Raw genomic sequence first — 23102 nt, 5'->3', positions numbered from 1 at the left:
GGGGAGGAGGAATGCCTTTCATAAGTAAATCTATCAGCAACGATGAGAATGTTTTCTCCGTGGAGCGAATGCGTGGAATGCATATTTCCGCGCAGTGCCGTCCCATCCTACGATGGGGGAGAACTCTCCCTGCCAAACTTCACCCATTGGTGTGCATAGGTGAATTGAAAAGAGAAGGGAAGAGTGTGTGTAATCTCAGAACGTTTGAGTAACCATATGGATAGCCTCCTCTTTTTATATATATATTGTATCGCCTTTTAAACCGTTTTGCATAAAAATATGTGTATACTATTGGAAGTACGTACGGACATTCCGTTCAGAGCCCCCGTGGAGGATATGCGTCCATACGGCCTGCTTCATAGGGGTTCCCATTTTTTTTTTTTTTTTTGCAAATTTGTGTATAGCTCATCGGTGAAGCCGTAAGGATGGGATGGGAAATGGCGCTTGTCCCGCATAGGGAGATTATGATGCACACCGGTTCCGAGAGAAAAAAAAAGGATTCCATCAAGGGGCTGAAAATGGGAGAGGTTCATCTCGCAAGAGGATACAAACTTAGCTGGAAGTAGACACGCCCGTGAAGCGCATATGTGTGTAGCGGAAAAAAAAAAAAAAAAAAAAAAAAAAAAGGAAGCGAAACGGAACGGAACGAAGCAAAACGATAAGGTACGATTCTATACGATGCGACAGGAAGAACGCCCTGCGAGAAAACGGCCGAATAACATATAGCTCATGAGAAAAAAAAGACGGTGAGAATTTTGGCTAAACACTTTGTAGGAAAAAAAATGCAGGGATGACTCTGCTTGCGGACATGAACATGTTTGAGCATTTGTAGACCTGCAAGTAGTTTTCACTGCTCGCAGGTTGACGAACGTGCCCGTTTGTGCGGTCCTCTCCTCCGGGGGACGGTCTCCAAAAATGAGCAGTGAAAGGAGGTGGCACGGTCACACAGCGCAGTTTCGAGGCGCCACATCGCCCTGTTTAGCTGCGATTGGTTAGTTGTGCCTATTGATCACACACGAGGTAATACGCAATACTACACGCGGTAGTAAGCTACAACATCGCCGCTACCCCCCATGAACAAGGAGGAGGAGCAGAACGGCGGCGACTTCGCGCCGAGCGAAGAGGCGGAGGAAGTGTTGCTAAGCGCAGTCGCCTTTTTCAGCCCCGAGGGGGGTGGGCTGCAGGAAGGAGTTCTCAGCAGCATCCGGGCTGACGAAAACGCAGTGAAGCTTCTGAACGAGTTTACGCAAAGCGAAGAGGACTGTCTATTTGTATTTAACGAAAAGGACACCATAAAATTTTACGCATCCATCCTAGACTTACAGAAAAAGAAAAAAAATGAAAAATATTTAATCATTTACAAAACGACACAATGTAAGAAGCCACTCTTCCTCGAAATGAACAATGATGCAGAAAATGTAACGAGGAAATTTTTGGAAATTTTTTTTTCCAATTTTATGAACAAAAATGACGAAATCAATTCTTCCTCTCTGTTGAAGGAAATGAAAAAGAAGTTTAACAATTTTTTGCTCAACTTGAGGATTATCTATGGAGAATTACAGGAGAAATTGACTTTGCCACTCTTGCCATCTGGAGAGAAGGAGGAAGAGGAGGACGACATCAATCACGTGGAAGAGTACCTAATACACTTCATCAAATGCTACCACGTAATTTTACGAAATTTTGTAAACTACAAGAAGAATAAGTACGAAAGTTGCCAAGATTTTCTGAGTTGTTTGAAACATAAAAATGAAGATATCAACTTTTTGTATGGCGAAATAGAGAAGGAGAAATTCAAGCAGATTGTACACACCATTTTGGAAAGGAAGAAAAACTCCAGCTACAAGAATATTATCGAAAACATTAGGAGAGAAATTGTGGATCTCAAACTGGAAGTCTTCGATTTATATACACATCTGAAGCCGGTTATTCACTTTTTGCAAAAATTGGAAAGTAGCAGAGAAGAAATTGAGAATAAAAATGTGTTCGTCGCTCCGATTGTGCATGCTTTGTCTTTGTCACTGGACCGGTCGGAGTATTTAATTAAGAACTGCAAGTTTGTGTTTGATTTTCTTTCCAGGGTGCTTATAAATTCTTGCAAGAGAAATATGAACACGCCAGAAATTATCAACTCCATTTACAACTGTGTAGACGTACTGAAGAGCAAGTTGTATGGAACTTTGAATTTTCTTCTGAACTTTTTGTACCTGTTCAGGATGTACCGAGAGAAAAATGCCAAGCTCCGTTCCTTGAGTGAATCCTGCGGGAGAAGCACTCCAGCGAGGGATGCACAGAATGACGAAACTGAGCAGGAGTGTGCCTACTTTCCGTCCATTAGTCTCTACATCTACAAACTAAGACTCCTAATCGAATACCTAAAAATTTACCAAACGTACATGAAGTTGGAAAAAATAGAAATTCCCGGTGAGAAGGGGAAGAAGCTAACGGACGAGGTACACACCATTTTACGCGAATTCAACTCTATCAATGAGACCTTCCTAGACATTAATCACGAAATCATGAATGAAGAAGAAACTATTTTTATAAACAAGTATAACCAATTTGAGGACAAGGTGAAGGAATTGAACAAGCGACTCATCTGCGTTTTTGTTCACTCCTTTGACAAGGACTTGAAGAAGAACATCAAACTGCTAAATTCTTTTTTAATTTTGCGGGACTTGCGAGTCATCGAGGTAGAGCTCGTTCGTCACGCCTCTCTGCTCTGCGAAGATTTGAAGAGGGAGTTTATTTTGGTAGACAACTTGTTCATCAAGAATATGACCATCGTGGCGCATAATAGGAGCCTTTTCCTGGAGCAGGCCCCGGGTAAGACAGGGTCCATCGGCAATGTTATGGGTGATGGTGCAAATGCAGCTGAAGTTGGGGTTGATGTTGGTAGTGGAAGCACTACTCGCACGGCGGAAGTGCCGAAGGAGCAGCTGAGCCACCTGCATATCGACCAGAACGCGCCCCTGTTCTGCGAAGTGGTAAATCTTTTCACGTCTCTGCTGAAGCGAATCGAACAGCAGTATTTCCCGTTGCGCAAAATTGTGAAGGTGCTCAATTTTAAGGATGAAAAGACGGAAGAAATGAACGCGCTATATCGAAGCATTAGTGCAAAGATCAGCCAATACATAGGGAACGTGAGCAAGGAATGGCTGACAGAAACTATAGACGTGGTGAACACCTTTTTGAACGAACCTATATTTAAGCAAAAGGGAGAGTTATTCTACGTAAATTTCCATCCGCATATTTTCCTCTTCATAAGCAACGTAAAAAATCTTTACCTGAACAATCTGACCGTGAATGAGGAATGTCTCAAAATATACAACAGCACGAACCGATTTAAGGAGTTCATCCATACGCTGAATAGCATTACGAAAAAGTACAACGACATTGTGAGTAAAACATTGGGTGTACAGAAGGATCTCTTTCATGAGAAACTAGGCAGTGTGAAAAACACGCTACTGAGAGGGGTGACTGATCTCAGGTGGACGCAGGAAGAAATTTTCGAGTACATAAAAATGGTAGACAGAGACATGACGGAAATATTCAGTAACATCTCCTCTGTGCATAGCAACTTGATTTCTGTCCTAAGTGTTACGAAAAGTTGGACGAGAAAAACAATCCTAGAGAGGAGGAAGAAGCATGAAGATATTTACAACTACCTGAACAGCTATAAGAACAACATGGCATTGCTGAAGGGGAAACTACTAGACGATTTTAAGAGCATTCACATGAGCATGAAGCAGTCCTTTGATCTTCTAAAGATGAAGAAGAATAACCCCATGTGGAAAAATTACGTAAAGTTCGTAAACAGTATAGTTACAGATAGGGTCATCGAGTTGGTTAATTATTTGTTTTCAAATTTGAAGAATATCATGAGAAATTCGGAAAGAGAAAATGAACCACTATTCACCATCAAGATAAACTTTGTGGATCATAAACTGAATCTGGACTTAAAGTTAAGATGCAAGAAGACAAACAGCATAACAAGTATCTTCTACAAATGGGTGGACGACTTTATGAATCTCTGTTCAGGTATTAAAAGGATTGATACAAAGAGTGGAGACTACGTGAATGAAATTCTCCTCAGCTTAAAAATTAATAGGAACAAGAATTGGATTGAGAAATATTTCCAGGCCACCATTGATAAGTGTTATGCATACTTAGAAAGTCTAAAAAAGTATGAACACATTTGCAAGAAGGACATCAAGAAAGAGTTCCTCCAGTTTAAGGTTCAAAATGAAGTATCCCTATTTCCTAGCTACTTTGAATTCAACAATAACTTCCGAGACACATTAAAATTGATAAACATTAACGTTACTCACTTGTTTCCAAACGTGTTGGCTTATAAGAATCTTATTTTGTCTTTGAAGAACGAGTTGAGTAGCTTCCACCACTTGCGTAGTTATGAAGTCATCAACTTTGTGGCATTTCACTCAGACAATTTTGTGGAGAAGTTGATAAGCTTTTCGCAGAAGGAAATTTCCATGTATAGTGAATATCTACAGATGTTTGTGCGGGATGTGATTTACGCCGTGAGCGCCTTTTACGAGGGTGTTCTGGGCAACTTGAGGGACTCGGGTGTGAGCGAGTTCTTCGACCCAGGCAAGAAGGGGGCATCGCGCGGAAGCGGGATGGCACAGTTGAGCGGTGTAGAAACTTCTGCAGATGTGTTGTCTGAGTTGGGTGGGGGGGTGGTTTATGAAGACAGTTTGTCGGTGTCCATGGACTGTATTACACCCAGCGCCGCGCCCAATGCCGCGCCCAATGCCGTGACCAATGCCGTGACGAATGCCATGACCAGCGAAACCCCCCTGGCGAAGAGCAAGAAGGATGCCTTCTACAACCTGATGAGAAATTTGCGCAGTGTGAAGCTGAGCAGGAAAATAATCCCCCTGATTTTCCAGAAAACAAGAGAAATAATGGAGACCCTGAGAGATCTGGGCATAATAGTAAAGCACAACGAAGTGTTGGAGGAAATCGAGCGGAACAAGGAGCGAGTAGAGATACAGTACAACGAAATAAAGGAGAAAATTATTAAGTATAAAAACGAGGAAATTAAAAACATCAAAGTGGAAATCAAGCTATTTAAGGATGAGTTGAAGAAACTAAAAAGTGACATCTTGCAAAACATGCCTAATGCACCTAAGGACATGCAGGGTAACCCTTATGAAAAAATTAATGAGTACAGGAAAAGTTACCAAGTGTATAGAGACAAGCAAAAATATCACAACGAGTTGGAGATTCTGTTTGAGCTTGACATCACAGTGTTTGACGAGCTGAGCGAATTGGACAACAAGTTGAAGGAGCTGAAAAATCTGTGGGACGTTATTAACAGCATTGTGTTTTTCATGGAGGAGGAAAAGAAAAAGCTTTGGACAGACATCGACGTGAATGGAAATATATATCTAATAGATTTTGTTTCACAGTACTTGAGAAAGAACTTGTCCGAGCTGAAGAGCCTGCCAGTGTATGAACACATCATGAAGGAACTGAAGAAGTTTTCTTCCATTCTTCCGCTTCTAGTAGATTTGAATAACGACTGCATTTTCGATCGTCACTGGAATATTATCATGAACTTGTCGGTGAGCGTAGAGGATGCTCACGTGGTGGATAATGGTAACGTTGCGGAGAGTGATAACATGGTGGAGAGCGCTCCGAAGAAACACCTGCAGATAAAGTACAAGGAGCTGACGCTGCAGGGATTCTTTGACCTGAAGTTGTACAAACACGTGGACGCCGTGCATGACGTGATGGAGCAAGCCAAAAAGGAAAAAAAAATTGAGAACAAAATCAGAGAAATAAGCCAAATCTGGAAAAAAATGAACTTTGAATTCCTCAACAAAAACTCATACATTCAAATAACCAACATGGACACGATTCTCGAAATTGTGGACGTGCATACATCTGAGATTCTCTTTTTCATAAATCAGAAGAAATACATTTTGTTTATCCAGGAGACCATTTTAAAGACACAGGAAAATTTGAAAAGAATTGATGAGGTGATTAATATATGGAGAAAATTCCTTAACAAATTTGAGAGGCTACAACCGATATATCTGAACTCAGAAGATATTCATTCGCAGCTCCCACAAGAAAGTAGGATGTTTTTCAACATCGAACATGAGTACAAGGAAATCATCTTAAATGCTTATGAGCATAAAAACGTGTTACAAATTTGCCTGAACGAGGATTTATTTTATGTGTTGAGAAAATTTTTTAAAAACATCGAGTTATGTGAAAAGGCTCTTAATGATTACTTGGATCAGAAGAAGAAGGCATTTCCTCGTTTTTACTTTTTGTCCAACATTGCTCTTTTGGATATTCTGAGCAATGGAAAGAATCCCATGAAGATCCTTCCCTACGTGAACGACGTGTTCAACGCGATTAAGACGATTGAATTTGGGGGTGTACCGGGGGGAGTAGAAAAAAGGGAAACCATTCCAGAGGACGTAGTAGAAGCAGTTGGGGAAGAGATGCTCGAAGAGAAGATCCAACATGATGGTGGGGATCGCATGCATGGTGCCATTCCCCCTGCTACGATGGAGTTCACCGCGAAAGGTGTGTACAGCATCGAAAACGAACATTTGCAGTTCCCCACGGAGCTGGCGCTGAAGGGGAACGTGGAGAATTACCTGAAGGACCTGGAGACGCACCTGAAGGTAACGATCAGGAGCATCCTGGAGAAGGCAAAGATCTGCTCCGAAAATTTGGACGAACAGAACAGAGACGAGACCATGATCACGAACTTTATCAGCCAAGTGGTATGCACATGCAACCAAATAGTTGTGACGGACGAAATAAACAAATGCTTCGACGAGTTGGAAAATGGAAACGAGTCTGCCTTCGTTGAATACAAGAAGATACTCATCGAGAGAATAAACAAGTTAATAAAGTTAGTGGAGAGGACACAGGATTGCAACATCAGGACAAAGCTGCTCTCCCTCATCATTCTGGACGTACACACGAGGGATGTTATTATTTCTTTTATAAAGAAAAAAATTTCCGATGGCACTTCCTTCGATTGGCAAGCACAGTTAAAGTACTACTGGGTTTATGATAAGAAGGCAAACAACTACACGTGTGAAATAAAGTTGTGTGATTTTAAGACGAAGTATCTGTATGAATACATTGGAAATTCAGGAAAGTTGGTTATCACTCCGTTGACAGACAAGTGCTACATCACCCTGACGCAGGCACTGAATTTGATCCTTGGAGGAGCCCCCGCAGGCCCAGCAGGAACGGGAAAAACAGAAACTACTAAGGATCTGTCGAAAGCTATAGGAATAGCTATATTTATTTTCAACTGTAGCAATCAAATGAATTATTTTAACATGTCGCAGATTTGCATTGGACTATCTCAGACAGGTGCATGGGGATGTTTCGACGAGTTCAACCGGATTAGTATAGAAGTCTTATCAGTGGTTAGCACACAGATTAAGTGTATCTTTGATGCAATTAAAGAGAAAAAAACTGTGTTCCATTTTATCGATGATGAAATTGTCTTGAAGAAGACTTGTGGTTTCTTCATTACCATGAATCCAGGATATGCAGGGAGAACAGAGTTACCCGAAAATTTAAAAAATTTGTTTAGGTCTTGTTCCATGATTGTGCCTGACATCAAATTTATATGCGAAAATATGTTAATGTCTTTTGGATTTATTAAGGCAAATAAATTGTCGTACAAATTTGTGGAGCTGTATCAGCTGTGCAAGGAACTACTTAGGAAGAATATTCACTACGATTGGGGACTGCGTGCTGTTAAGGTGGTCCTCATTCAGGCTGGTAATTTAAAAAGGAACTACAGCAATTATGATGAGGAAGTTATCTTGATGAAGGCTCTCAAGGATTTCAACATACCTAAAATAACACATGAGGACATTCCCATTTTTCTGGGGCTTGTCAATGACCTCTTTCCAAATGTGGACTGTGGGGATAAGTTCTTCAAGGAGGAGGTTGGCGTCGAAGAGACAGATTCTTCCCACCCTGGGGAAGCCCTACTGATGGGTCCTTCATCGGTGACATCTCCACAGGAAATGGCGTCGTCCCACCATGTAGTGACATCCCCTCCGGAGGGAGAGGAACAGCGCGTTGTGAGCTTTGACGAGGCCATACGAATGAGCCTCTTGGAAGCCAACCTCCAAATAGATGACAACTTCATCCTAAAGGTAAAGCAGCTCAAGGACCTGATGGACGTGCGTCACTGCGTTTTCATCTTAGGAGAAGACGGATGTGGGAAATCCAGCGTTATTCAAATATTGATAAATACTCTGAACATAATGAACGAGAAATGTTTGCATGAAGTTATCAACCCCAAGTCGATAGAGTCTTACGAATTGTATGGCTACTTAAACAAAAACAACGAATGGGTAGACGGTGCTCTGTCCTCCATAATGAGGAAGATGTCAAGGAACATATCCCCATACAGTGAGAGCGTCAAACATAAGGTTCTACTGTTGGACGGGAATATCGATGCAGAGTGGATAGAAAGCATGAACACCGTGATGGATGACAACAAGGTACTGACTCTGGTGAGCAATGAACGTATACCCTTCACCAAGGAGATGCACCTGTTCTTTGAAATTACGAACATGAAGTATGCTTCTCCCGCGACCGTTAGTAGAGGGGGGGTCCTGTATATAAACAGAGGAGATATAAGTTATAAGTTGTATATAAGCTCGTGGATTAACCTCCTAAAAAATAATGTAGCCAAGACGGAGTTTTACTACCTCTTCAACATATTCTATGCACAGAATATCGACATGCTGAGGAAGCAGTGCAAGTTCGCCTTCGAGTTGTCCAACCTGGACATTGTAAAGTCCATTTGCAATTACATCGACTACTTTCTCGTTAAATATGACAAGTACATTAGCGAGGTGATACGGAGAATTGAAAACCATCAGGGGGAGGACGACGCGATGGAGGAAGGGAAGGAGTCTCCCTCCAACGCAGCGGTAGGGGAAGAGGTCAGCTTGGGAAGTGCCAAGCCGGAAGATGTCCACCCCATGACGAATGACACAACGAACAACGAAGACGAAAAAAATGTGGTAAACAAAATTAACTATAATTATGAAATTCTGAAGGATTACTACAACAGCTTTTTCATGAATTCGTACATGTGGGTTTTGAACAACTTAATCGTGGAGGACAAACTTATGAACGCAAGGAATGCACTGAATAACAATGTCAAGTCGAATGTGAAGGTGAAGATGGGCAACGACTACTGTTGCAACTATGCATACAATATTTACGAGAATGAATGGAAGCATCTGAGCGAGTACCTGGACAGCGACATTTTGTTTTTGCAGAAGATGCGCTGGAACTTTGGGCAAGAAGAGGGGGAAGGCGAAGCGGAGGAAACGGGCGAAGTGGACGAAATAAACCAAGAGGACGGAACGGATCAAGTGGAGGATGCGGACCATGTGGAGGAAGTGGATCATGCGGACGGAGCACATGGCAAGCCAAAACACAAGAGAAAAAGCGAAAACAACTACATCGAAAGCATGTTGCCGCACAATTATGATGAATTGTATATCAACACAATAGAGCTGATCCGCACGGAGAAAATGATAAAGTATTCACTAGACCGAAACCAACCAATTCTTGTCTATGGTAGCAACGGCACAGGAAAGACAAAGTGCATAAGTAATAACATTAATATGAACATTGAAAAATTTACCCACACGACGATAAGCATAAACTACTACACAAACTCATTTGTCCTTCAGAAGATAATTGAAAATAATGTGGAGAAGAGAAACACGAGAACATATGGGCCCCCCAATCAGAAGAGGCACATTTTTTTTTTGGAAGACATGAACATAACTGCTAAGGACAATTGTGATACGCAGCAGACTTTGGAATTCCTACGGCAGTTGTTAACGTACAAGCTGATATATGACAGGGAGAATTTGGATGAAAAGAAATTCATCCATGATGTTCTCTTCATAGGAACAGTAAATAATAATGCAAACAAACTTATCGATAAAAGAATCCAAAATAAGTTTCACATTATCAACATAGAGGACATTAGTATGAAGACATTCGATAATGTGTATAAGGTTATACTGAAGCAACATTTGCTGAAGTTTGATGATACAGTGAAAGGTCTACTTAACAACATCATTTCCTTTTCTCACGATTTGTACAGTAAGGTTACAGAGAATATTGCCTTCAATTTGTCCAACTCAGCTCCACACTACATGTTCAACTTGAATGATATTCATGGGGCATTTCATAACATCATTAAGTGTACAAACCCTGATTTGTACAATGGAGGGAGCTTCAAATTTTTAATGATTTTTTTCCACGAGATGCAACATGTGTACATGAACAAGCTGACGTCAAATGAGCACATTGAAATTTTCACGCAGATTTTTAACCGCCTCCTGCAACAGCACTTTCCTTTTTGTTTGGAGGATTTGGGTCGCCACCGAGTCACCTTCGATGGGGAAACCAGCGTGACTGACGGGGGGATTAGCGTGGCAGGCGGTGCGATTAGCGGCGACGGGGATGTGCACGCCTCAAAGGGGTTGAGCACATCACAGGGGGTGAACGTTACCACTGCTAACCTGCCTTACGACCCGAACAAGAACATATTCACCTCGTTCATTTCCGTTCGCAACGGTCTAGACAAAATGTATTTGGGTGTGAAGAAATTCCACCTTCTGAAGGAGGTGTTGGAAGAGAAGCTGACCGAATACAACATCTCACACGTGGAGCTTCCCCTCGTCCTCTTCGACTACGCAGTTGTACAGATATGCAAAATATGTCGCATCCTAGACTTTGACATTTCTCACCTCATGCTGATTGGCTTTGGAGGATCTGGCAAGCAATCCCTCGTAAAACTGAGCATCTTTATCAACGGTCTTAACCTGCTGCAAATTTCGACGAACAACAATTACGACTTGAGCAATTTTAAAGCAGATCTGCAGGAATTCCATCTGAAGTGCGCCATCAAGCCGGGCAATGTACACGTGCTTCTGCTGAAGGAGCAAAATATCCTGGACTCTTTCCTGCCGTACATAAACGACTTGACCTCCACCGGTTTGTGTAATGATCTGTTCACGAAGGATGAATACTTGGGTATCTTCTCCTCTATTCGCAACCAGATAAAGTACCTAAATATCGGGGAGAGTAATGAAGACGTATTTAATTATTACATAAGTAAAATAAAAAGGAACTTCAAAGTGGCAGTGACCCACTCTCCTATTAGTAGCTTATATAGAGACCGTTTGATCAAATTCCCTTCATTCCTATCGAACTTCTCCTTCGTGTACTTTTTACCGTGGCCGTATGAAGCACTTGTAAATGTGTCGAACAAATTTTTGAGTGATTTGGAAATTGAGGAGGAGTTGAAGAAAAGCATCTGCGAGCACATGGCCTACGTGCACACAAGCACAAATGAAATGAACAAAGTTTATTTGGAAAAGAAGAACAGATACAATTATGTCATACCGAAGACCTTTCTAGAATACATATACTTCTACAAGAACCTGCTACATGTGAAGACCCACGAAATTGAGAAATCAGTGGAAAGACTAAACAAGGGATTGCTAGCCCTGACGAGCACCAGAGAAAATGTAGAGGTATTGAAAAAGGAAATCGAAGTCAAAATAAAAAATATAGAGGAGAAAAAAATTGAAGTGAATGAAATTATAAAAAAAGTGAAGGAAGCCACGGAGGTGACAAATAAAGAGCAGCAAATTGTAAATGAGGAGAAAAAAAAAACGGAAATTTTTACACGAGAAGCAATTGAAATACAGATGAAAGCAGATGAAGAATTGAGTGAAGCTTTGCCTATAATGAATAAGGCAAAGGAAGCTGTAAACTGTATTACCAAGTCAGCTATTCAGGAGTTAAAGTCTCTACAAAACCCACCGAAGGAGTGTCTAGATGTTACACACGCTGTGCTGATCGCTCTGAAGGAGATAAAAAATTATTCTTGGAAATTTGCTCAAAAAATTATGAATAATCCAAGTCAGTTTTTGTCAAAGTTACAGAAGTTCGATGCAGAAAATATGGAAGAAGAAACGGTCCATTTGTTGACTCCATTTATTGAGAAGAAATTCTTCAACTACGAAATGATGAAAACAAAATCATCTGCATGTGCCTACTTGGCACTTTGGCTAGTCAACATTGTCAAATACAATGAAGTGTATAAGAAGGTGAAGCCACTGATGGATAAATTGCAAGAAGCCACAAACAATAAAAACAGCGCAGAAGAAAAACTGAACCTACTGGAGAACAAGGTGAAGGAACTAACCGAGAGTGTGGAGAAATTGAGGACGAAAATGAATGAAGTCAATGAAGAGAAAAATAAAATTATTAAAATATTTAATGAATCTAAGGACAAATTAAATCGAGCGGAAAATTTGGTGAATATGCTATCGGATGAGTATAGTAGATGGTCTGATGAAATTGGCATTATTATTTCTAATAAAAAATACATTTATGGAGACTGTCTCCTTTTGTCTTCCTTCATCACCTACTTGGGTGTGTTCTCAAGTTCCTTCAGAGTCAAATTGTGGAAGAACCTATGGCTTGAACAAATCAAGAAGAGCAACATCCTCATCAGCGAAATTACCTCCCCAATTGACATCATGGTGCAGGATATACAAATAGCTACCTGGAAAAATGAAAAACTTCCTGAGGATAGAATAAGCATAGAGAATGCTCTCATTGTAAGCACTTGCTATCGGTGGCCTCTACTTATCGACCCACAGTTACAAGGACTCAAGTGGCTAAAAGCCAAAGGAGGAAATAACATCACATGTCTGCAATTTAACAGTGATCATTTTATTGCAAAGGTTAAAAATGTTATCTTAAGAGGTGGGTATCTCATTATAGAAAATGTCACTGAGGAAATTGATAACATTATTGATGGGCTCCTCAATAGGGAATTCATAAAGAGGGGAAATGACACCTTCGTCAAAATTGACAATGAGGAGATGCAGTTTAACTACCCCAATGCGATCAGCAGAGTTTCGAAGATTAAGTCTTTCTATGAGAGTGGCACCACGTCTGGGCGTGGAGAGCACATCTCAGGTAGTAGTTTCCACGACGATGGTGAGGTAGGGAATGACGATGGTAATGATGAGGATGAATCGGATCAGGACGGTGATGAAGAAGAGGAACACCTACCCAGTAAGTCAACCCCCAGAAGAGGGGACAGGCAAAGCAGGCAGAACGGTAGACAACTGCATGGCGCTAGCAGCAGGCGGGGTGGAGATAGCCCAACTGAGGAAATGTCGATGATGACAACCCCAAGGGAAAAGCAGGACGATGAAAAGAATTACGAAAAAATGTCCAATTCGCAAAGTATGAGTAAAGCTCTTTCTAAAGGAAGCTTAAGAAAGGCGGCCCCCTTTTTCAACCTCATTCTACAAACGAAGTTAAGTAATCCACACTTCAAGCCAGAAGTGAACAGCCAATGTACGCTGATAAATTTTAGCGTAACTTGTGAAGGATTAGAGGAGCAAATTTTAGCCATCATCGTTAATATTGAGAAGCCAGAATTGGAGAAGCAGAAACAGATACTTGTGAAGAATAGGAATGAATACAAGATAGTTTTGAACAACTTGGAGGACGAAATTCTGTACCAGTTGTCCGCCGCGGATTCTACCACGATTATAGACAACATTTCTCTGATTAACAGTTTGAAGACAACTAAGGATACATCCATCAGCATACAGAAGCAAGTGGCCGATTCTATCACGACGGAGAATGAGATTAATAAAACAAGAGAGCTGTACAGGACCCTTGCGAACGAAGCTTCTATCGTCTATTTTATCCTCATCCTGATGCACAACATTAACTACATGTATCAGTACTCACTGGACTCTTTTATCAGTTTGTTGCTCAAGTCGATTGAGGCTGTCCACGCGGGGGTGGGAGTGGGAAGAAGAATAGGTAGTGGCATGGGAAGTGCAGTAGGAAGTGGAATAGGCAGTGGTTTAGGCAGCGCGGGGGAGGATGAGCTGGGCCAGGTGGGCGAAAGGGCTAGCACTCTGGGCGACTCTAGGGGGTATTTCCGCGAAAGCGCCGAACGGGAAGGGGGAGCGGAGGAAGACGAGGCGGAAGAAGCAATCCGAAAAGGAGAAGAACAGAATGACCTGTGTGATGAGCACATGAACGAGCTAATCATTTCATTCAGGAAAACGATATACTCATGGATAACCCGAGGGTTGCTGGAAGAGGACAAGCTGTTATTCAATTGTATATTTGTCTTCAAATTATTGGAAAAGAAAAAAATTCATGACAAAGATTTCAACATGGATTATTTGAACTTTTTTTTGAAGCCGCCCCGAATGAAAGAAACGATTCAGAACCCGTTAAAAGAATGGCTAGCTGATGACTGCTGGAAGAATGTATGCATGCTATCAAAATTCAAGGAGTTTGAAAGCTTAACCAATAATATACACATAGATGCTCAGCACAAGTTCAAGCAGTGGTGTTCGGAAATACAGCCAGAGATATGTGCCCTCCCCCTGGAATGGAAAAAACTAAGTAATAACTCTTTTAAAAAATTGCTTATTATAAGATCGTTGAGACCGGACAGGGTGACAGTAACGTTGGAGAAGTACATTCGAAATGTGTTGCCGAACAGTGAAGAGATCATGGAGAGGAAGAACTCGTTTGTGGACACACTAGAATCATCCTACAATTTTATGATAAACTCCACGCCTATTCTATTTATTCTAACCCCTGGGTCAGACTTTATCAAATATGTGGAACAGCTAGGGAAGAGAAATAAGTTTTTTCTCAACAGTAATTTGCACATAGTATCTTTGGGACAAGGGCAGGAGACGATTGCATTGTTCAAACTGGAGCTAGCTCATAAGGAAGGTCACTGGATAGTTCTGGAGAACATCCATCTAATGGCAAAGTTCAATTTAGTTTTGGAAAATGTGATTGATAAATACGCTGCGGAGGGTTCGCACCCAAATTTTCGCCTGTTCCTGACAGCCGAGGTTACAAAAAATATCCCCATAAGTATCTTAGAGAGGTCGATAAAATTAACAAACGAAGCTCCAACAGGTTTTAAAGAAAATCTGAAGAGAGCCTTCACCTTCTTCTCCTTAGATGACTACGAAGAGAAGGACCTGCGGACAAAAAATATTTTATTTTCCCTCTGTTATTTCCATTCAATAATTGTAGAGAGATCCAAATTTGGTGCTCAAGGGTTTAACATAAAATACCCATTCAGCTTAAGTGATCTTCGAGATAGTGCCAAGGTTCTTTTCAATTACTTAGACAACCAGAATTCTATAAAGGTGCCTTGGAATGACTTAAAGTATATTTTTGGAGAAATAATGTACGGTGGGCATATCGTTAATGATAAGGACATGTTGGTGTGCAAAACTTATCTGAATTATTATATGAAGGAACAGTCCCTAGAGGGGATGCAACTGATCCCTTTTTCTAAAAATGTACAATTGTTTAGTCCTAGTAATTATGCATACGATAAAATTTTAAAATACATCGACACGCAGATTGTCGCGGAGTCTTCCATTCTGTATGGCCTGAACCAACATGCAGAAATGAACTTTAGGACAAATGAAAGTATCAAACTCTTGACAAATATTTTTAAGTTAAAGTTGCAGGAGAGTTCTACCTTCGTGGAGGAACTGACCACTGGAGAAACTTTGGAGGTGCGCACTGCCAACATCCTATCAGACATATTAAATGAAATAGAAAACGTCCATTTTAATGTGGATGAATTGGTCAAGTCCATTCCAGATGACCAGATCACTCCTCTGCAGTACTTCCTCTTCCAAGAATGTACGTTAATGAATTCACTTACGAGTATAATGAGAGACTCCTTAAAGGAGCTACATTTAGCCATTAAAGGGGAAATTAATATGAACACAAAAATGGAATCATTGATGGGTTCTTTGTACAAAGACCAGCTACCAGACTTATGGAAGAATAACTCCTACTCCAGTAACAGGAATTTGTGTTCGTGGATTGTCAACCTAAAGGAACGGATCAGTTTCCTCTCCGATTGGTTCAACGACCCCTTGGTGACTCCCAAAGTTTTTAACGTCTCACTTTTGTTCAACCCCAATAGCTTCTTCAGTGCAATTAAGCAAATCCTCTCTAGAAATGAGAAATGCGAATTGGATAAAATTATTATGCAAATTGAGGTTACCAATAAGTCTTTGAATAATATCCACTCCTATCCTAAGGAGGGCGCTTACATCTATGGACTCTACCTCGATGGCGCCAACTACGACATTGAGAAGAACACCCTGTGTGATTCCAGCTCCAAACAGAAGTATTTCCTCATGCCTGTCATTCACTGCAAGCCGGTCGTCAGCATGGGTAAAGTGGAAACGGATGTATACGAGTGCCCCGTTTATAAAACCGTCTCGAGGGGGCCCACCTATGTTACCAACATTAAGCTCAAGACGAAGGAGAATCAAGAGAAGTGGGTGCTCGCGGGCGTTGCGCTCATACTGGATATCGCTGATGATTGAAGAGGGGCGGAGTGGTGACGTGGGGCGAAGTTAAACGGGGCGAAATGAAGCGAGGCGAATTAGTGTGCCTTACATTTTATTACGAACCGTGTGTCCCACCCCCCTTGCGTGCACACGCAAAATTTACTTTCCTCCACCTGGGGGTAATTTTTATTTTTATTTTTTTTTTTTTTTTCTTTTTGTTCTAACTGACAAAGGAGTGCCCCTCACGACGGGGCTAATTTAATGGTTATTTCTTTCTTCCCATCCTTTATGTGGATATACAAATATAAGGGGAAATAAATAAGCGGGTGCAATCGTGGGCTGTTCGGGGGGAGGGAAAGCGTTTGGTGGTTGGAATATTGGTCGACTGGGCGACGAAGTTGCCACGTAGCACAAGTGCGCTCCGTCAAAAAGTGGCCACTTGCGCTGTTGCTGCGTAGTTAAGAAGAAAATTGAGAGAAGCACTTGTGCTACGTGGCAACTTCGTCGCGCAGTCGACCAATATTAGGGACCTTGTGTTCATGCACCTGGCGCCACCCCCTCATATGTGCCTCTTGATGCAAATTTACTGAAATTTCGGAGAATGGGGAAAAGGAGAATAATTTTTTTGTGAATAGGTATTCGTAATTGTTCATTTGTTTTGTTTTTTTTGATTGTTTTTTTTTTTTGATTGTTTTTTTTTTTGATTGTTTTATTCTGATTGTTTTATTTGATAGTTTTATTTGATAGTTTTATTTGATTGTTTTATTTGATTGTTTTATTTGATTGTTTTATTTGTTTTGCTTGTTTGTTTGATATATATATGTATATATATATATTTTTTTTTCCGTTTTCTCCCCCCGCTTTGCACGCAATGTATGTAAACATAAGGGGACTCTCCCTATGAAGGCATTAGTTTTCCACGTATGTTTCAGTCTTCCTTCCTCTCTCCGCCCTTTCCGTTAAGATCGCCCGACAGGTTACTCCTACCTGTAGAGGGGGTTCCCTATTATGTGCACACGCCAGAAAGGTTCAGTAGGAGTAGGCTGAGATGTGAGCAAGTAGATACGTGTCACCGTAGAAGGGTGGCAGTTCCGTGGCAGCAGAATGGTCGTACAATGGGGGAGGACGACACGGAGGAAACCCTGTTTGGGAGAAAACTGAACCAGAGAAACAGGGATGGGTGCCAAATCTGCCGGAACAAGTGTCGGAAGTGCATTAACACATGCTTGACGTGGGAAATGGTACTCCTGGTGGTGGACATATTAGTTTTTCTCATAATAATTTTCAAATGGCTGAAGGACGGAAAACTGGACCAGAGGAAGAAGACGCTCTTTAGGACATACGAAAGTGGGGGTCATTTCATGCAGGGAATTTTATTCGTCTTGTTGATTGTACCCTTCAAATTTAACAAAAGGATCATAAAGTGGATTTTTAATTTGTCCATGAAAAATGAGATGTACATGGAGGAATGCAGACAGGAAGCGTATCAGCAGCTGTATGGTGATATTGAACAGAGTAGAATGGGGAATTATCTGTACAATGAAGAGAACGAGAATGGGGGGGTAATCGAAGAGGGAAGTGGAAGGAACTATGGTATGAACAGCGCACTCGGTAGCATAGATAATAATAATATGGACCAGCGGGAAGTGAACCACGAGACGGTAGTTGAGCGTGTTGCAGGCGCGGGTGAAATGGACACAGGGAACGGAGGAAGGCACGCGCAGTTCATTCGTATAGGCTATGGTAATAGTGGCAGAGGTGGGAATGGCATGGATCACCAGGAAGGAAGCGCTAGGAAAAACACTTCAGGGGAACGCTTAACTATGAACAGGCGAAGGAATGGGAGCAACTGCAGGAATGACAGCCTACATCGTGAACACGCAAACAGAGACTTTCCCTTGTGTGAATCTTTCTTTAGGAGCTTGGTTTTTCCAATAAACACCCCAAAACATATAAGAGAAAGAATTCGGTACTTTTTCTTGTGCGCAAAGTTGTATGGAAACATGAAAATTTCGTTTCTGTTTGTTCTGAAGTATGCCTCTGCCTATATTTTAATGTTCGCCTATCCGTTGTATAATCTAGTGAAGAGGAAGTTGCTCCACCCACGTTTCCACTTAACGTCGTACTACATGAATGAATTCGACTTTGCATCGGGTCTTCTCGCGGGATCTCTCTTCGTCTTGGTTTACGGATTGGTAAAATTTTTTGCTAGCCTTTGTATGAACAGAAGAAGTGAGAAGTTTTACTTTTTCGATAACTATCCTTTTTTGAGCGAAGTGAAGTGCTTATGTGATGAGAACGTCCGAATCATTATACATAATAATCCTCACCTGAAAAGCACGGCCATACAGTACCTTAATGCGTATAGGATTTACAAGATTTTTCTTTTGAAGGGAATTTTCATTTTGTTTCTTTTGTGTATCTTCTCCTTTGCGTTTACTCTTACCTCGATGAATGCCCCGCCTGCACAAGTGCACGCAACATGATCCTGATGGGGGGACACTTCCATTTTATGACCACGCAGAAGGGTTGAAATGGACGTGTCATCCCCTTGGTGGTGGAGCTGATCGAAGTGCACGTAATTATTATATTCACTGTGGATGGATTTGGGTTCTTCATAATGTTCCTGCATTTCGTTATTTGTGTTGCTTGTTTGTTGTATCTGCGATGGATACACATGTGCGGCGGGAATCATCACAAGGCCTACCACTTGTATCACCACAAACAACAGCGCAACCACTATTAACAGGACTAACATAGTCGCCACCAATGCACCTTCCAGCAGAGTACACGGGAAAACGAAAGAAGAACCAGCGCTTAGCAAAGATGACACACAGAGGAAAAGAACACATCCATGTTCCTCTCTTCAATGGAATAGCAAAAAGGATTATTCAAAGTTAAAACAGACCAGTATTAATGAAATGGATAAAAGAAAGGAAGGAAAGGGACAACATATTTTGTCCGATGTGAATAATGATCATTTGGGTAACCTCTTGTATAGGGACATAACCTTTTCTTACATGCATAGGAATGGGAAAAAGTATCATCCCTCACAAGACCACTTAATAAGGAGAGATGTTTTTCCTCTCACAGGAGGGCAATACATGGATTGGGACCAAGAAAATAAGAAAGTGACTGAACAGAAGAAGGATAATCATCCCCTTCATGTTAGAACCGACCGTGGGACAATTACACAAAGGAAGAACAAATATACCAATTTGGACAAAGGGAGTGTTTTAAATAAGTCACATGGTTCGAGTCAAATTGCAGATAAAGGAATTTTGCACGAAAATTACCTTGGTAGTAGCGCTGATGAGTATAACAGTTTATTAAATGTACTCTCTAGTGAGGGTGAGTTTGGCGCCTCCCACTATTCCCACTACTCCAGTTACTCCTCCTCCCTTTCGATGAGGGGACGTATCTTCTTCCCGTCCGAACAGTGACGTCGCTGTGTTGGCTTCCGTCCGGTAGTGTCCTTATGATGGCACATTGCCATTGTACTTTATGAAGATGATACCGGCGCGCGCGCCGAGCAGTGTGCCAAGGACAAAGTCGAATTTACATCTATACGTTTGTGCGTGTGTGCGTCCGCAATTGTGTGTATACGTTCGGGCGTACCCATGTATGTGATCTGCACGTCGTGCTTCTAACTGGCGCGCATGCGGGGAAGGCGCCAAATGACTTCTCACAGCCGCTTCGTACGATTCACGGAATGAAATGAAAAAGAAGTTTCCGAATATTTAGAGCGAAAAAAGAGAAAGAACGGGACTATTTTCTTTTTTCTTTTTTCTTTTTTTTCTTTTTTTTTCCTTTTTTTTTTCTTTTTTTTTTTTTATCCTTTTTATTTTTTTTTTGAAATTAAAAAAAAAAAAAAAAAAAAAAAAGCAAAAATATTCAAATAGCACTTCGAAAAGGTAGAGTGCGTTCAACCATTTTCACATGTAGGGTGTTGCGTACACATGTGTACTTTCTTGTATATGTGACGCGCAGAGGAGCATTCCATTTCTCCTCCTGTGTTCCCAACATAGGATTTTCCTCACTCCCCCCCATATGGTTGTAACCCGCAGATGAATTTTTTTAAAAAAAAAAAAAAAAGGGTGTTTTGACACATATCCGCGAATTTGTTCATGTAAATTTTAAGGCACGCAAAAGAAACTTGCTCTTCGAATGATGCACTCCTTGAAGGGACCTTCCTACTCTCGAAGCCGTGCCTGTAGGGGGGAGGTTCATTTTGTTTTAATAACATAGAAATGTTACATTCATCCATTTGCCATTAGGTGAAAAAATGTGAATTTTTTTTTTTTTTTTTTTTTTTTTTTGTGACAAGTAGTAGCTGACTTCTTGAGTTTTTTCTTTGTATAAAATGGCTGACTTGTTCAGGTTTTTTTTTTTTTTTGGCAACTTTAGAATATCGTGATTGTGTCCACGTTGTGATGCAATTTTTAGAGCTCATTTTTTTTTGCCCACATAGGAGAATCTATCCCGGCGCATAGGATACATCCCTTTTGTTGCATACCTCAACATGCGCACGCACACCACATTAGCAGTATGAAAGAACCGTCCAGCAATGAAATCCATTCCTTGCCCCAGAGGGGGAGACGACGAGTTGGTAGGGACAGAGATAGTAGTGACGAGGTGGAATTGGACGATAACGGCGAGCAGAGTGAGCGCGACCTGCGCAGGAAGAACAAGTGACCTGCGGAGTGGAGGAAATTTTTTTTTATCTGTCTTTTCTTCTTTTTTTTTTTTTTTTTTTTGAAAATATGCTAGGTAATCAAAGCCGACTTATTTTTTTCATCACTAAGGTGTTTTAAACACACCATGTAGGGAGGCGGAGGACATAAACACGGGGGAGTACACCTGTTCATGGTGAAGAAAATACACATCCCATTCATCCTCATACATATCTCAGGTGAAGGGGATGGGGGGAAGGTTAATATTATTACGGTCTCCTAAACACCTCATGTCGTGGTAGTAATAGTTCTTCTGGTAGGGTTCGTGGTTGTGTTAATTCCTGTAATTTTTAGCACGCACACCGATATTTTACCTCGCATAAACGCTACTCCCCAAGACAAAGCTTGTCCCCTTATAGAGCCAAAACCTGAAACCCCAAAAACCCGGAACCGAAGAACCCGGAACCCAAAACCCGGAACCCAAAAACCCGGAACCGAGAAAACCCGGAACCCAAAAACCCAGAACCCAAAAACCCGGAACACAGAACCGTAAGAATCCGGAACCCTAAACCCGGAACCCGGAACCCGGAACCCTACTCCTAAACCCGGAACCCTACTCCTAAACCCGGAACCCTACTTCTAACCCCGGAACCCTACTCCTAAACCCTGAAACCCTACTCCTAAACCCTGAAACCCTACTCCTAAACCCTACGACCTTACTCCTATACCCTAAAATCTTATTCCTATACCCTGAAACCTTACTCCTGTACCCGCAATCTGACTTTTAACACTCGTACAACCTCCCTCCTAAACCCGGAATCTAAGTTCTAACACCCTGGCACCTTCCTCCTAAACACGGAATCTAAGTTCTAACACCCTGACAACTTCGTCCTGAACCCCGAATCCGAATTTTGACACCCCAACAACCTTACTCTAACACCCGGAATCTAAGTTCTGATACCCACACAACCTTTCTCCTAAACCCGGAATCGGACCTCTAACATCCCTGAAGTCTTATTCTGGCACCCCAACAACCTTCCTCCTAAAGCCGGAATTTAAGTTATAGCACCCTGACACCTTCTTCCTAAACCCGGAATCTAAGTCCTAACAACCTGAGATCCACCTCCTAAACCCGGAATCTAAGTTCTTACACCCTGACACCTTTGTCCTAAACCCGGAATCTGACTTCTAACACCCTGAAACCTCTGTCCTAAACCCGGAATCTAAGTTCTAACACCCTGACACCTTCCGTCCTAAACCCGGAATCTAAGTGCTAACACCCTGAAACCTTTGTCCTAAACCCGGAATCTCAGTTCTAACACCCTGACATCTTCCCCCTAAACCCGGAATCTAAGTTCTAACATCGTGACACCTTTCTCCTAAACGCGGAATCTAAGTCCTACCACCCTGAGACCTTCCCCCTAAACCTGGAATCTAAGTCCTAACACCCCCAACAACCTTACACCTAAATCCGGAATCCGAATTTTGACACCCCAACAAACATATTCTAACACCCCAACAGCCGGACCAATAATACCCCTGAGACCTTCTTCTTATATCCGAAATTTGAACCCGAAACCATAAAAACCTAAAAACTAGAAAATGAACCCCTGAACGATGGAAACTGTGAAAGCGCTGAAAACCCTGAGAAACCTAAATGTTGGAAAACTCCTTTTTTTTTTTTTATTGTACATACTCCTCTGCTATGGTGTACATGTTACTAATGCAATTAGTTTGCATATATATGTGTGTAGGTCTGGAAGTGGACAGGAAGGGTGTAGGTCTTTGTGATGGTCAAGGGGGGGGGAGATGGGCCAAGGGTGGATGGCCAAGGGTGGATGGGCCAAGGGTGGATGGGCCAAGGGGAGTGGGTCAGGGGGGGAGATGGGCCAAGGGAGTGGGCCAAGGGGGAGATGGGCCACGGGTGGATGGGCCAAGGGGGAGATGGGCCAAGGGGGAGATGGGACAAGGGTGTAGG

General features: G+C 41.8%; 2 protein-coding genes across 2 annotated transcripts; both read left to right on the top strand.

Annotated features, from left to right (window-relative positions):
* Positions 1-1073: 1073 nt before the first annotated feature.
* On the top strand, positions 1074-16487 carry PKNH_0607600 (dynein heavy chain, putative; the record flags this gene model as incomplete). The annotated part of the gene is made up of 1 exon (XM_002261712.1): positions 1074-16487. One exon carries the CDS (start codon positions 1074-1076, stop codon positions 16485-16487), a length of 15414 nt encoding a protein of 5137 aa, XP_002261748.1.
* Positions 16488-17374: 887 nt separating this feature from the next.
* Positions 17375-19894, top strand: PKNH_0607500 (conserved Plasmodium protein, unknown function; the record flags this gene model as incomplete). Its single annotated transcript, XM_002261711.1, has 2 exons — positions 17375-18885; positions 19153-19894. The coding sequence occupies 2 exons, from the start codon at positions 17375-17377 to the stop codon at positions 19892-19894; spliced, it is 2253 nt and encodes a 750-aa protein (XP_002261747.1).
* Between the last annotated feature and the right edge of the window lie 3208 nt (positions 19895-23102).

This window comes from Plasmodium knowlesi (assembly GCF_000006355.2).
Source record: "Plasmodium knowlesi strain H genome assembly, chromosome: 6".
NCBI classification, from domain to species: Eukaryota; Apicomplexa; class Aconoidasida; order Haemosporida; family Plasmodiidae; genus Plasmodium; species Plasmodium knowlesi.
The sequence above is the reverse complement of the archived record's forward strand: the minus strand, read 5'-3'. Positions and strand labels throughout refer to the sequence as shown.